Source organism: Epinephelus fuscoguttatus, linkage group LG12 (assembly GCF_011397635.1).
Source record: "Epinephelus fuscoguttatus linkage group LG12, E.fuscoguttatus.final_Chr_v1".
In the NCBI taxonomy this organism is placed as follows: domain Eukaryota; kingdom Metazoa; phylum Chordata; class Actinopteri; order Perciformes; family Serranidae; genus Epinephelus; species Epinephelus fuscoguttatus.
Window position 1 is genome coordinate 39660330 of NC_064763.1, and position 16458 is coordinate 39676787.

Consider the following 16458-nt stretch of genomic DNA (forward strand, 5'->3'; position numbering starts at 1 on the left):
GAGGTGGGAAAGAGGAGTAGCTGCGCCAGGCGCACGGTGTGCCAAACTTGCAAAATCTGCCTGGCCACACGCAGTTGGTGAAGCGCAGGTGCGCTGTGCCTCCACCTCGCTCGGTCTGCGAAACTAGAGGCCCTTAACTTTCGTTCTTGTCCTGCCTCCTTTCCCCCTGATGCCGCCAGGCGCCGTTAAACTATAACAGCAACTGGCCGTGTATCATGCCGATGTTGGACGCCTTTTTTTGTTGGTTCATGATGCTGCCTAAGCGCTGGATTTCAACGACTTGGAGTGAGACCAGGCTCTTGCAACAGATTTATTCAACCAATTTTAGTTAAGTTGTGATGCTAATTACTTAGAAATGTCACCCCCCTGCAAGTCACTGTTTCTTAATGCTCACAAACTGATCTTTGGAGTTTCTCTACTGCACTTTTTTGTCACTTCTCAGATGATATAAACAGACACAGATCGAATATGCAGTACGTTATAATTGGCTGATATATCTGTCCAGTGATTCATCAGCCTAGCTCTACAAACACCACAGTCTATATGTAGCTCTTAGCACAACAAATCCTCTTCAACAGAAACGAGGTAAATGCAGCTCACATTTTCAAATAGAGTGTAGAGGAAGGCTGGGTCACATCAGATGGTCAGGTCAGTTTTGGATGTACATTAGTTTTGTTCAGCAACAGATGACTGGCCAAGTATTTCCAACTCATGTATGGACACAGAAGTATCTGTAATATCAGCAGAAAAACATAATGAAAATAATGTTTGTGCATTGAAAGATTAAGTCACATGTATGAGAGTTTATACAAAGAAGACAGGTCAACTACAAGTCCCAGAGAGCACATGAAACACATCCAACAGCCTTGAAGCACAGCTCCGGTTTCCAGTCCTGGTTGACTCGCTTGTAGTTACTGATTGTAACAGCAAGTGTCCCGAGTTCTGTGGGCACAAATCTGTCAGAAGTACAACAGAATAAGAGCAACAGGTGTTTGTTATTGTGAAGCTTCATGTTGTTTTCACACAGAAGTGTGCCTTGATGAGGAGTTTTGCAGCCTGTGGCCTGCAGCTCTTTATAAAACAGCTCACTGTGGCTGAGCCTTTTTATTCAGTGCCTGTCATGCAGAAATTAAAAATCATCCTCTGACACAAAAAAGAAATCACCAGGGCATCGGTGGCTTAGTGGTTAGAGCACGCGCCCCGTGTACAAGGCTGTTGCCACAGCGACCCGGGTTCGACTCCAGCCCATGGCTCTTTGCTGCATGTCCATGTGTCATGTGCATGACACAATAAACAAATATCAAGGTTAGCACAACAAACAGAATGGCGTGCGATTTAGTCATGATGACGAGTCCAAATTAATACAGTTAGAGTCGGGACTGTGTGCCAGCATTGCTTTGCAAGTGTTGGGGATATGAATGAAAACACATCCAATATGTGCTAACATCACTCAGGCCAGATGTGCAGATCATCAGGATGAGGAAAAAACAAACCAGGGGCCAGCTCCGTATCCCCGCTACTTTCAAAGAGCCTTAGGACATAAATGCAGAATGGGATACGTTGTAGACATTGCAGGTGTATTAATTGAAATACACTGCAGGGGCGTCGGTGGCTTAGTAGTAGAGCAGGCGCAAGGCTGTTGCCACAGCAGCCCGGTTTCGAATCCAGCTTGTGGCCCTTTGCTGCATGTCATCCCCTCTCTTTCCCCCTCTTTCATACTTACCTGTCCAGTGCATTAATGGCAAAAATGCCCAAAAAATATCTTAAGGAAAAAAAAAAAGAAAAAGAAAGAAAGAAATATACTGCACAGCATGACCCAGATGTGCCGATCACTGGCACACTTCTATAATGTGGCATATAATGACGCGACAACACACAGCAATGGTCAGGGGATATTTTATCTGTTGTCACAAAGTGTAGATCAGTGTGGAAAATGAAAAATGAAAACAAGTAATAGTTTATTTCAGGTATTACACTAACTGTTAGTGTTGTGTCGTTCGCAAACGAATCTTTCAAAAGAACAAATCTGTTGAGTGAACGTACTGAACTGAATCACTTCCGAAACTGATTCGTTCATTTCTCAGTTCAGTTGAGCTCAGCAGTGAGCGTGCAGGCTGGGAGTGGAACTGCTGATTCGGTACGTGTGAACGATGAATCACTCGCGAGTCGCGAGGCAGCCAGGGTGCAGGGAGGGACTGCCTACCACGTGACGAATCACTTAGTGAACGAATCACTCAGTGAACGAATCACTCAGTGAACAACGTAACCCTGATCCCTGAGTGATTCAGGTCATTTCTTCTCAGTGATACACTTTCATAGGGACCGTTTTCTCCAAGCTAACGGCTAATGTAGCCAGGAGTCAAGCCACATGAACACAATCACACACCTCCCCAGTGTTTTAACAGACTTAGTTTCCAGATAAACAAACTTAAAACGTTAGGCTGGCCAGTAATGAGACTCACCAGTGCAGGGCAGACGCAGCAGCAGCAACGGAGGGGGACTGAGTCGGACTACGCAGTACACAGTCAGGGCTTCTCCCACCAGCACTAAAAGATTCGGTGAACGAATCTTTTTAATGATCTGATTCTAGTGGTTCAGTAACATCTAAAGAACTGCTTTGCCCATCACTGCTAACTGTCAGTGATAACCATGAGAGCCATTAGTTATCTATGAGGTGGATATCAATAAGATGAAAGGATGAATAGTGGCACTACAGAACATGCATGCATCACTTTTTGTGAGCTCCAACAGAAACAATGAAAACTACCCTATACAGAGGTAATTACGAGACGTCAATGCATTAAGCAGGTATTGCTGAAAAATGCTGGGATAAATTGTTTCAACACTTAATCTGACTTTGTGAAAATCTTAAGGACTTCAAAGCTGAGTGGAATTAGACGTTAAGCTTTGTTGCACTAATGTCAGCAAACTGAATCACTTCCCTTATGAAATTCGGATCAATTTTGGATCAATTTGTCAAAACAGCGCCATGTTTTGTTCCTGATTACAATCAAAAAGAGCTCTTAATATGCCAGAGTTTTGCATGGTGCAGCTCTTTCAGGTATCTTTTCCACAGAAATAGCTGCTGAGATTCATGAATACTATCCTGCATATCAAACTACAGATAAAAACACAACGCTCAGAAATAAATCTGAACCGTTTATCACTGGTGGCCCTGAAATAACCCTTTATATTTCTAAATTATCCAGGAGACTGTTGTGTTTGTGTGTGGAGGAATATTATAGTTATCATTAACGATGAAATACAAAAATTGTCTACACAGTGCTCGACTGACTGGTGAACACATCAGTGTGTTTGAACTTTCTATATGGGTGATAAAAATGGTGGTATGAATAAAATAAAATGACATTGGTTTTATCCTTTAAACTAGCGATTTAAGGCAGAGTGACAGCCAGAAGCAAAGTAAAGAGACTTTTGTTCTTTTTATTCCGACAGAGAGCTGGGATTTCTAATGTGAGGCTTCTGTTTTATCTTCACTCACTTTACTGCAGGAAAGAGGCAGTGACACGCACCGAGGCTTCCACTTCACTTTACATCCTCCTCTCTGTACTCTGGCTCTAACTGACTGAACAGGTATTTAAATGTCACCAGAGCTTTCATGAGCTACTAGGGCTTTTTTCTAACTTCTTTTCTTTTCTTTTGTAAGTGCTCAGTTATAATTCGCTTGTAAGAAAACCTGAGAAAGAATCTTTAAAATTCTGATTCAGAAAAAAAAATAAAAGATCAGATAAGATAAAACTTTATTCATCCCGAAGGACACTGCTGTGCAGCACTCGCAATAGAAAGTGGAAAGAGTGCAAAATATACAAGTCTAAGATAACAATAGGGTGCACATCCAGAATTTATATAATACAGACAATGCCAAAAACTGGATTTGATTTCATTAAATGCTTCAGGATTTAGCTCAAATCAGGTTAAAGGTGGGGTAGGCAGTTTTATTTGGTGTCATCCCATAATGGCTTCCATAATATCCATAATATCTAATCCTATAATAAACTCTGAGCATATTATAAGGCAAGTGGTCTGAAACTAGACTTTACCATCTCCTTTTGGCTTTAATTTCAAGCTTTAAAAAATCCAGCCCATGACGGTAGATTTCGGCCAGTTACAGATAATTTCAGACAGAGGGCACCCCTATTGGTTGCTTTACAAATGCAGATGTGTGTGCACGTCCCTTCAGATGATGAAAGCCTGATTCAGTGGCGGAGAATCCTGAGGACAAAGTTGAGATTTCAGCTTTGGCAACAGCTCCCTACACTGCAAAGCAACCCAAAAAAGGCAGACAGAGTTATTAAAAAGAGAGACTGATAATAAATTATATAAAACACGTGTCAATATCTGGCAAAGCGTTTTAGAGATAAAGAGAAATTGTTGCTAGTAGTTTAGCCTTCTGCCAAAGGCTCAACGCTGCGGCTTCAAGTTCATGTTTATGTAGCTAACCTTAGCGAGAGCCTCCAATCACTGTGTGTCCTCCGCCTGACTCCTCGCTGCTACAGACCACCTCGCCGCGAGGATAAATGGTTGCATCTCAGGAGACGGACCCTGGTTTAGAGGCCACAGCAACCTGAATCCAGCCTGTGTAAAGCCCAGCTCCAGGGGACCAAACAGTCCCAACTTCCCGCCAGATCAGAAAACTTTCAGTTGCTGCTGTTACACAGGTTAGACCCCGCACTGCTGTTAGCTACCACCCCAACATGGTCTCACTCCGAAGTTGTCAAAAACCACCGCTTGGTCAGGGATTTCCTGTGTCAGACACCAACGGAAAAAGTAGTCCTTTTACAATGGCCAGTCGCCATTATTGTTTAACAGCACCCAGCGGGGTCAGGAAGAAACGAAGCAGAAAAACAATGAAAGTTAAGGCAGCGAAAGTCTGAGTAGGGTGAGTGGGAGGTGTGGTGGATGGATGGGTCCAGCAAACACTGACTTTCACCCTGGAGGCCAGTGTTCACCTCCTGTAAGGCTGTAGAGTCAGACCCTGTTCTTTTTTCCTAAATCCAAACACATGCAAGTGTAAAACTTAACCACGTGCATTTGTTGTTGAAGGAAAAACAATGTCAGTTTGCATTGTTGTACAGGCGTAGTGCATTTATTTTGAAAGAGACTGTATTCAAACATTTCCTGTGGAAAAAAAAAAGTGTCTTTTGAAAACTGACAACGCCTGTAACAGACAGAACTTGACACGGCACCCCAGAACGTCAGCAACCAACTTGCCCGGGTTACCTTGCACGTCATATGTGGACATTGAAAGTCCATGACCAAATGTCAGTATGTGATGAGGTTGGACTAAGAATGTGCTGACCAACCCACTGTGACACCCGGTGCTGGGGGTTTGCACTAGCTGAATATGAGTCATCATATGAGTTCATCCTCAGAGCTGCTGCCAGCTCTCATTGTGGGGAAGCAGTCAAACGCAGCAGGCAGGGAGGCAGAGGGAATAAACATATGCAATACTGAGGACACAGTACGGTATCAGCTCTGGTGTTTAAGCAGTGTAAGACTACACGGTTGATACAGTGTTAATGATTAAGTCCATGATAATGCACCTGATGTCCCATTATGTGTCCCATGAGTCAGGTTTCAGGAGTTGAGTTGTAATTGTAAAAATGAGAAACGGATGATTTGTATTTACAGGCAGTACAAAACTTAAATATTTCAACAACATTTTAATAAGAGTTCTACTTGGGTAAAAGAAAAACAAAACAGAGGAGAACAGAAGTGTCTCCACCTGTGGCAGTCATTAAGACTAGAGTTATCTATCCCACATGGGCGAGCCGCAGCTCCACTTTGCATAAAGATATTTTATTTCCCTGACTTTTTGACAGGTTGAGCTGCGTTATGAAGCGCTCCCCGGGGGAACGAAAGTGTTGTAAATATCTCCAGACATCAGGGAAAGTCAACCATTAAATGCCTGTTTAACTGAAAAAAAAAAAAAAAATACTCAAACTTGTCAAACTTGTCCTGCCACAACTAAATCCGTCCAGGTGGCTTCAACATAAATGCCTCAAATAAGACACGGTTGTTCATTATAGGTGTGGTTGCACTATTAAAATGACAAATGTAAAAAAGTCTTGCTGCACTTTGTGACGGCTTCCACAATGTTCCCCAATGTTTGGGCAATATTTATTTTCTTATACGACTTCTGGGGCCGTAAACACAAAGGATCTCAGCTGACATCTGGAACGCTCTGATTGGCTCAGTTGTCTTTACGACTTGGGAAACATCCATCAGTGTGACAACATGAGACTTCGTTGAGTCACTGAAATAATGAGGGATATATTCTGACTTTGGAACTCTGACGTGCATATCCCATGTGTACTTTGACATCACTGTGACATTGCCTATCACACTTTTGACGCAGTGAAGTATCTTTAAATGTTTAGAGCATTATGCAGAACTTTTTTTTTCTATTTATTTATTTATTTTCAGTCTTCTTGCACCTTAGTGTCAGGAGTGTTTTCAAAATAACACAAAAGAATACTGCAGTGTGTCAAATGAAACCCTAACCAGCTGAAAAATAAATATCCTAACTAAACATTATTAAGTTGTTCTCAGGGTGGCAGGCAACTTGAACTTCATTAAACACGTTAACAAGCTTGAACCTGGAAAATATAGAGATATTAACGCTTCACATCCATTTAAAACTCTATTACTGCAGTATTCAGTCATCAAATATGGATTTTCGCTCGCTGAATTTTCCCGAACAACATGGAAGGCTCAACAATCAAACTCCACTGTCACTGGAATATCTATTTGTTCCTCAGCTGTACGTGGGGCGGTTTGACATTCCCGTATCGCAGACGTCAAAGCTTTGATGTGTTGACACTGGGTTCTCACCTGCACACACACACACTTCATCATGGGGCTAAATGCCAACAAATATCGAAACTTCCTCTTTTCCATCTAACTTACAAGTGAAAACTGAGAAGTGTGTCTCAGAGTGAGAGGTGTTTAGATTCCCAGCAGTGCCAAGAACGCTTTGAAACACATTTAGTCATGGCCATTGATCTGCACCTGATGCTTTGTTGATTTGATATACCTGAATGCCTCGGTTTACTCAAGCTGAGCTGCTGTATTTGCACTACAGTCAATCAGAGCCTCGGGGTGAGGGCCAGCAGAGTATTACTTTGTTGTTGATTTTTTTTTTTTTACATCATCACAAACAAGCACTGGAATGTACGTCATATTCAGCTTATTTATGAGCTGAGGATTTGAAATATTTATTTTGAGACCATCTCTTTCTGCCGTTTGGACGTTTGCAGTTTGTAAGTTGCACCTCTTTTCGTCAGAGATCAATGCTCACATAAGCGTCTTAACATGCCAGGATGCATGGCAATATGTAGCAGCAAATATTTAGCACACCAGACCAGAGTCTTCACTTCATACACACCTACAGTTCGCTGAATTTTAGACTATTTCTTGCTGCAAATGTGTTCATGTTTAAAGTGCAACACACACCAACTGCATGATGTTGCAGCATGTCACAGTGCAACGTGTCATTTGACTCATGTCACTCACTGAGCTGTATAAACAGAGGAAGTGGTCAGGATACAGAAGCAGAGATCTGAGAATTGAAGAAGGAATTCTGATTGCTGTTTTTCTTCAGCATTGACAGGACAGTGTTGTATCTGGATGCATAAATGTTCACCGAGATGCTGCCAGTGTGTGATGCTCCTGATGAACTGTGAAGTCCTTATAAAATGAAAAATACATTTTCCAAGGTTGAATAGCATCCCTGTGTTAACTGATTATCTCTTGTTATATGCCAAATATGTCAAACATCGTGATGAAGGTATTTATACACCACAAGTCATGTCTTTTCTCTTTCTATATAACGAGGTATTACAGTGTCAAATGTTTGATGACATTTACAAAAGTTAAATCAATCAAATGAGACTTTCGGTGACTAGCTAGCCACACTGGTCATATAACTGCACTTCACCATTTGTGGGTTGTGCTAGCTACTAGCTAACAGGGCAATATGGAGAGAGACAGAAAAAGATATGCGTTTGGATATCAGTGGGCAAAACCTTTGTTTTCATTTCCAAATCACTGAGGTGACGGTCTAATTCATTCATCTCTCCCTCATCCTACTCTTGATGTAATGGCGAAGGAGGCGTGTGTGCCACCAATAGTCCGTTCAGCAGCTGACTCCTCTGTTGCTCTGTATCACGTTAAACTCTTAGCCTGTCCACCAGGGCCGGAGTGAGATTTTACCTTGTGACATAGTATGTGCTTGTGCGTGCGTGGTCATGAACATATGTGGACACAGCAGCGCGTTTTGTTTTTTTTTTACCCTAAAAGAGTTAATATGCACATGTGGCAAACAGAAGAAATTAGTGTACGTTTACATATTCATATCCATAGGCCTAGGCCCCACATACGTCCATAGACGCTCAATATTTGTTTAACGGCGCAGATCAAGGTCGATTTCATCAATCGAATGGTAGTATTGATCATCTGGGGAACTGCCCATTGGTCCAACATCCCATTGTTCCGACCATATTAAACCCATTGTTCTGAAGTCCTGCTGTTCCGAAATCATCATGATGCCCTGTGGTTAAGGTCTGGTTAGGTTTAGGCACAAAAACCACTTGGTTAGGGTCAGGAAAAGATCATGGTGTGGGTTAAAATGAAAAAGAAAGTGACAAACACATAAGCTGTGAGCCTGCTTCACCTCAAGCCTTTCCCAGCTGGTCGTGGCGCACCATCAAGGCAGAAATACGCCCGCCGGGAGCCGTTCTGCACCGCGGACCGTCGGACTAATGGGATGTCGGACCAATGACATGGACCCGATCATCTGCTTAAAAAATCCAGTAGTATGTCCTGTTGTGACAAACAGAAAGATTTCAGATTGGTTCTCCCCCGAGAAAATTTTGAAAATTCACGTGGCGAAATCCTATTTTCATGCAGTTTCATACAGAAATAGATAATAGATAATAGACAAGTGCATTACATTAGCCTACCTCATCATGTTCTTGTGTAGTAGGACGCCTATTAGAACTACTCTCTTCTTCTTGCCTCGTTTTTTTTTCGTGAAGAAATTCAGCAGACTCATCTAACAAAAAGTTTTTTTTCAAAAAAAAAAAAAGTCCAAAAAAGTTAATAACTTAAAAATTATGGCGAAAAGGTAGTTTCTTGCAACCCTAGAATTAAGATAAAAATATTCACAGACAAAAATACACTTCTGGTTGCTGATAAGTAGTGTTTAACTTTTGATTTAACACTAAAAATTAAAACCCTCGGTGCGCACTGCAGTGCAAGCAGACAGATGCGCGACTCAGAGCAGCATGTGTCACTGACACCAGACTCAGAGCGCAGCGGACCGGTGGAAAATGTCACCATCAGCATATTATTTTACATCAGTAAAATCTATTTTTTCATTATTCTGAGTCACATTGTGAAACGAACTTAGTCGCCTGTGTTCAAGGATGGATAATAGGTCTCCATTCATTGCACGTTGGGCTTTCTATTTCCTTGTCGGAGATGTTTTCTTTTTTAATTACATGATAGCTATTCTCCCTTAACTCACCAGTAAAGAATACCTTTGTCCATTTCAAATAACCTGTGGCAATAATAATATCCCTGTTCTCTGATTTACTGTGAAACGTTTTTAATCAGACCAGATGACTTCTTTACTCTGCCTAATGGGGTTAGTGTTGCATTCAAGGTCCCCCAAAAAAACGGGAGAAAAAAAAGGCCTAATATTCGATATTTTTTTTTCACAATCGAATCCCGTGCCATTGAACAAAGCTTCGAAGCTTCGAATTTTTTGGGTCAGCCCTACTATTTACTTTGTAAGCCAACAGGCGACCAGTGTAGGAGACTAGGGGAAGGACGAAGCAGCATGAAGTTCAGGGTAGCCCCACGAGACCTAAACTTGCTCTCTGAGAACAGTATGCGGTCTGGTCAAGACGTTTAAAAAAAAAAAAAAAAAAAAAAGGACTCGGTGACGGCGGAACGGCGCGTCAATTTACACAGACCAAATGAATCAAACAGGAAGTCAGGGGCAGAAAAGACGAGTATCCGGTCAATTTTCAAAATAAAACACCAATGAAAACTCTGGATCATATTTCACATCGCTACATCAACATGACTTCAAAGTGGGTGGCCTGAAGTCAAACACGAAGAGGGGCTCAGAGGAGATTTCTACACAGACAGTACAGAAGCTTAAGACGCTCTAACCTCCATTTAACATGAACTTTAAGTCCTTTTTGGTGCATTCTGCTATAGCTGTGTGTGTGTTTATTGTAAACTACAATAATGTTTTTCTGTATTCAGAGTTGTGTGTATTATGGCTGCTTGGTAATTCTTGGTTTCTCTCTCTGTACATTGTAGCTCCACCACTGCTACTTGTGTCTGTTTTGTACGTGCAACACATATTGCATCTCTGTCCATCTGTGTTGTGTGCTGTAAATACTATAAAGCCTTCTAAGTGAGGTGTGTAATTCAGAGCAGTGTAAATAAACTTGACCTTGACTGGACTTTGTAGTTAGCATAAAAAGTTAGCTTATCCTGGGGCGGAAGGACTCCATTGTTGTATATGAGATTCACAAGACACATTAATAAGTAAAAAATAAGATGAAGAATAGGCCCACTGGACCAAGTGTTAGTTTAAGAATACACATACTATACCCTCTCACAGAGCATCGTCCTGTTGCTTTGTATTGTGAACCCTTATTGAAAGTCGCCTCACTGCCCACAGGAGGCCATGAATAAAAATGAAAGATTGAAATCCAGTCTGCTGAACAGCAAAAGACCAGCCTATCATATTAAACAGAGCATATTTTTGAGTTCATGTTTTTTTCCTGAATTGTCAGCGTTGCTCCGAGCTGCCAAAGCAGCAGCTTTAAATCTATTCTTCTCTTTCCTTCCTGATGAAATGAGGTTCTTAGTCTAAAAATACCCTCGTGATATTCCATCAGTGTGCTTCCCCATCAAATGTGTGTGAGTCCATGTTATCAGTGGGGTGAGGCGAGGTGAGGCCCGCTGTGCGTGCCGACTGGAGCCATATAGATCGGCGGAGTCTCAGAGATTATGTCCATTGATCGGACGGGAGGAGTTTGTGGTTTCAGTTGACGGCGGCCTCCTGTCTGATGTTGTGCTCTGTGATTTCAGGGGCCGAAGGGGCCGTGTTCAGCAAATCAGTGGAGACGCCACACGTCAGAGCCGAGCCATTCAAAGAGCTGAGGTGAGTCAGCTTCTGTCTTTTCCATAGCGCACAAATACAGAACACAGACATAAGGCAGAAACACAGACGAATGTAAATAACGTTAACTGTGATAATGGAGTTATCCTGCATCTACACTGTATATACAAACGCACCAGAGCCATCACAGAGACTCACTTTGGCACAAACATTCCCATATGTCTCAATTATATGCAAATAATGTCTTCCCCACTCTCCATTGTACAGTATTTATATGTGCTGCATTCGTTTTGTACTCAGAGGTCGGAAGTGGGAATGACGTCACCCCCGAGCTGACAACAGTTTTTGCATTCTAGTTGACGATGGTGGACAAGTCGGAAAAAAACACGGACGCCCGCAAGAAAGCCTTTGTTGCCCTTGCACTTTCGGAGTATAGACAGCTTCAAAACCATCATGCACTCCAACTGATGAACGCCGCAGATGAGGCTGACCTAATGTAAAACAAATAAGATAAAACTGCTATAAACAGTACTTTAGCAGAGTGTTTACTCACTGTGTATGTGACCGGCAGCCATCTTGAATTCGTAAGTCGGGGTTGATGCGGTGGCTCTGAGTTTCCGAGTTGGAAATCCGATCTCAGGGTGCGTTTGAGTTTAAACTTCCGACTGGGAACTGGGAATTTCCAACCTCCAAGTACAAAATGAACGCACCAATATTAAGATCTGCGTAAAGGTGAAACAATTAGTCCACCAGTTTGCTAATCAATTAATCATGTAAGTAATTTAAAAAACTGTCAAAGATTCTCAGGTTTCAACTTGTCAAGTGTGAATGTTTGCTGGTTTCTAATAATATAATTTAATATATAATAAACTTAATAACGCTGGCTTTTGGACTGTTAATCGGATCAGTTGAACAAAAAACTGTTTGAAGACATTAACTAAGGCTTTTGGAATTTAACATTTTTATAGCGTTTTTATAGACCAAATGTTTAGTCAATCAAGAAAATATTAATCACTTAAATCAGTAGTGAAAATAATGGTAATTCATGTTCAGGTATGCCAGTCTGTGTAATATATAGAAGTAACATGCATACAGGGGTTATGGTCAGCTAAACATAGTATTTAAAGAAAACGTAACCCTAACCTTGTCTTGTTTTAAGTTCAGCTATGCTTTATATGCATGAAGGAATTTTGGAGAGCGCCCCACTGAGGTTTTAAGTTGGTCAATTGGAAGAAAAGAGACACTTTAAAATTTGTGTGTTGGGCTCATGCAAGATGTATTGTAAGATGTTAAATGGAAATGTATTCAAAGGGCCACTAAAGCAAATCAGAGCCTGAACCTGATTAAACATTACTGACTGATCATTACAGCAGAGGAAATTAATTTTAAAATCCAACATCTGGAAAAAGCAGGTACAGAATCATTCTACAGTAATAGTTCAGACTGAAGATTGGTGGTTCAGTCCCCAGCTCCTCCAGCCTGCATGTCCAAGTATCCTTGGGCAAGATACTGAACCCCAAATTGCTCCTGATGGCTGTTCCATATGAGCACAAGTGAATGGTTACTGAGTAGCAGGTGGCACCTTGCATGGTGGCATCGGCCACCACTGTGTGAGTGTGTGTGAATGAGCGAATGAGACATGTAGTGTAAAAGCACTTTGAGTGGTCTGAAGACTAGAAAAGTGCGATACAAATGCAGTTCATTCACCATTTTACCTTTCAGATTATGAAAATACTTAATGACAGCAGTAAAAACAAATCTGTTTGCAACATCTTGAATGCGACATTATTAAGCAGTAAACCACAGTTTGCTATGTACAGATAAAGTGGAGTGATGGCGTGCAGAGCAGAGATGGAGTCATGCTACATCTCTACGTGCTGTAATCTGAGCTTATCTGTGGTTTGTTGTTGGAAGCTGGCACGGCCGCTCATGCATGTTAGTGCATGTGTGTATCCAGGGATGGGCAGTATTTCTATTACTTGTGTTTTAAATACGTACAGTACAGGCCAAAAGTTTGGACACACCTTCTCATTCAATGCGTTTTCTTTATTTTCATGACTATTTACATTGTAGATTCTCACTGAAGGCATCAAAACTATGAATGAACACATGTGGAGTTATGAGGCTTAACAAAAAAGGTGAAATAACTGAAAACATGTTTTATATTCTAGTTTCTTCAAAATAGCCACCCTTTGCTCTGATTACTGCTTTGCACACTCTTGGCATTCTCTCCATGAGCTTCAAGAGGTAGTCACCTGAAATGGTTTCCACTTCACAGGTGTGCCTTATCAGGGTTAATTAGTGGAATTTCTTGCTTTATCAATGGGGTTGGGACCATCAGTTGTGTTGTGCAGAAGTCAGGTTAATACACAGCCGACAGCCCTATTGGACAACTGTTAAAATTCATATTATGGCAAGAACCAATCAGCTAACTAACTAAAGAAAACGAAAGTGGCCATCATTACTTTAAGAAATGAAGGTCAGTCAGTCGAAAATTGCAAAACTTGAAACGTGTCCCCAAGTGGAGTGGACCATCAAGCGCTTAATGAAACTTGGCACACATGAGGACCGACCCAGGAAAGGAAGACCAAGAGTCACCTCTGCTTCTGAGGATAAGTTCATAGAGTCACCAGCCTCAGAAATCGAAAATATTAACAGCAGCTCAGATCAGAGACCAGATGAATGCCACACAGAGTTCTAGCAGCAGACCCATCTCTAGAACAACTGTTAAGAGGAGACTGCCAATCAGGCCTTCATGGTCAAAAACATAGCTAGGAAACCACTGAGAGGCCACAAGCAGAAGAGATTTGTTTGGGCCAAGAAACACAAGGAATTTTGGACATTAGACCAGTGGAAATCTGTGCTTTGGTCTGATGAGTCCAAATTTGAGATCTTTGGTTCCAGCTCGGTGTCTTTGTGAAGAGAAAAGGTGAACGGATGGATTCCACATGCCTGGTTCCACTGTGAAGCATGGAGGAGGAGGTGTGATGGTGTGGGGTGAAACATTTTGCTGGCTGACATTACTGTTGGGGATTTATTCAAAATTGAAGGCACACTGAACCAGCATGGCTACCACAGCATCCTGCAGCGACATGCCATCCCATCCGGTTTGCGTTTAGTTGGACGATCATTTATTTTTCAACAGGACAATGACCCCAAACACACCTCCAGGCTGTGTAAGGGCTATTTGACCAAGAAGGAGAGTGATGGAGTGCTGCGGCAGATGACCTGGCCTCCACAGTCACCGGACCTGAACCCAATCGAGATGGTTTGGGGTGAGCTGGACCGCAGAGTGAAGGCAAAGGGGCCAACAAGTGCTAAACACCTCTGGGAACTCCTTCAAGACTGTTGGAAAACCATTTCAGGTGACTACCTCTTGAAGCTCATGGAGAGAATGCCAAGAGTGTGCAAAGCAGTAATCAGAGCAAAGGGTGGCTATTTTGAAGAAACTAGAATATAAAACATGTTTTCAGTTATTTCACCTTTTTTTGTTAAGTACATAACTCCACATGTGTTCATTCATAGTTTTGATGCCTTCAGTGAGAATCTACAATGTAAATAGTCATGAAAATAAAGAAAACGCATTGAATGAGAAGGTGTGTCCAAACTTTTGGCCTGTACTGTATTTCAATTACATTTGAGTATTTTGTAATTTGTATTTGATAAGGCCGATAAAAAGCAAATAAAATTTGTAACAAAATACTTTTGAGTGGAGTAATTTTGAATTTAAAATACTCAAAATGCTTTCTTAGTTAGTTACTTACACTTAGTTAGTTCTGTGACTGTTCTGCCTTTTTGTGGGGTTCACCAGAGCTTTGTGTTTATCCTATAGCCCAAACCTGAATACTCTGCTACACCAAATTGTGAGAAGACGAGCGCAAATTTTCTGCGACAAAATATGCTAATATCAGGCCATTAATGGATTTATCATGGCTGTTCTTTCTGGCATAGTTACTCGTGGTCTCTAGTTGCAGCATGCGAATTTTTAGCATTTTTGGTCAAGAACTTTTTGAGTTATTCACAACAAGATTTGACTTGTTTAGTATAGCGCCACCTATGGACGAATCGTGGGCATTCTTTCTGGTATAGTTATGACCTATAGAGCAGACAAAAATACAAAAGAAATACATTTATTTGTATTTTGTATTTTGCATCAAAATACATTTTGATGTATTTTTGCCCATCTCTGTGTGTATCCTACTGGCTAGCTCACTACGCTCATACGGCAGTTGCTGCTCCTATTGGAACAGCGTCTTCGCAGAAGCATAGTGCCATGGCATGGTTACTCCCTGGTTAACATCATTAGCTCTGACAGCACTGTTGCTGTTCTTTAAGCACAACACAAGACAACAAAATCACCAGTACAACCTCTTATTTCTGACATTACTCGCCCAGTCCAGTGTGATCTGATTCAAGCATCTAACTCAATGCCTATTCAATTAGCCTGTCCAGTTTTTTATCTGTTGACTGACAACAACAAAACATTCATACACACTTACAGTTGTCAAATGCTGAACATAAGCAGTGCATTCTAATATTCCAGTATTAATCACAGAAACACCATATTTTGATTTTTCTGCCAGTGTTTTAATTTATGATGCTTGTCTAATTGATGAATCATTGGTGCTTCACTAATGGCTTTTTAATCCAGTTTGATTCATCATATGCATTTATCAGCCCCTTTTCTTTATATGATTTTGCCCGAAGAAGAATCTGTTTTGTGTCCAAATATTTTGCATACAAGCATTTAGGGTCTTTGGGCTCATTTCAACATTGACTTTTTTAATGCGCTTTTTTAAAGTTGTGTAAATTGCACAGTATTTGCATGTGTTTTAACCGCGAGGGCGCAATACATCCTGATCTTACTCAAGTGCATAAAAAATCTCGCCACCTTTCAGTTGACTGGGGAGAAAAAAAATGTGAAAACCCAGTAAAGAGGCAGGATTTAAATGAAGAAATCCATGGAGAGGTGGAGAGAGCACTTTTCCATGGGCAATTAGCGCTCCTGTCCAGTAATGTCTGTCTGTAGGAGCCAGAATCAGTGCTGTGTTAAGTAATCTTCAGATCAATGGGTCCATCTTTGGCAACAGCTGCCTCATCCCTCGCCATTTTCCTTTTCCCCTCTGTCAGTCCCTGCTCACGTCCAAATCAACACACAAATGTTGGATGAAATCAACACAAATCAAAAGCAGCATATCCTGTACAAAATGAAATGAACAGGAGAATTAAAAGATGAAAGCGAGGGACTAAAGAGAAGCGGAGAGAAACCAGAGCAAGATATAGATTAAAAA

The 16458-nt window shown here is 41.4% G+C and overlaps 1 protein-coding gene across 1 annotated transcript in view; it reads left to right on the top strand.

Moving 5' to 3' along the window:
* The window catches only part of sgcd (sarcoglycan, delta (dystrophin-associated glycoprotein)), a 234245-nt gene that overhangs the window by 181213 nt on the left and 36574 nt on the right, over nt 1-16458 (top strand). Inside the window, exon 6 of the mRNA XM_049591379.1 lies at nt 11137-11209. Coding sequence (XP_049447336.1) covers nt 11137-11209 — 73 coding nt within the window. The remainder of the gene's footprint in view (nt 1-11136; nt 11210-16458) is intronic.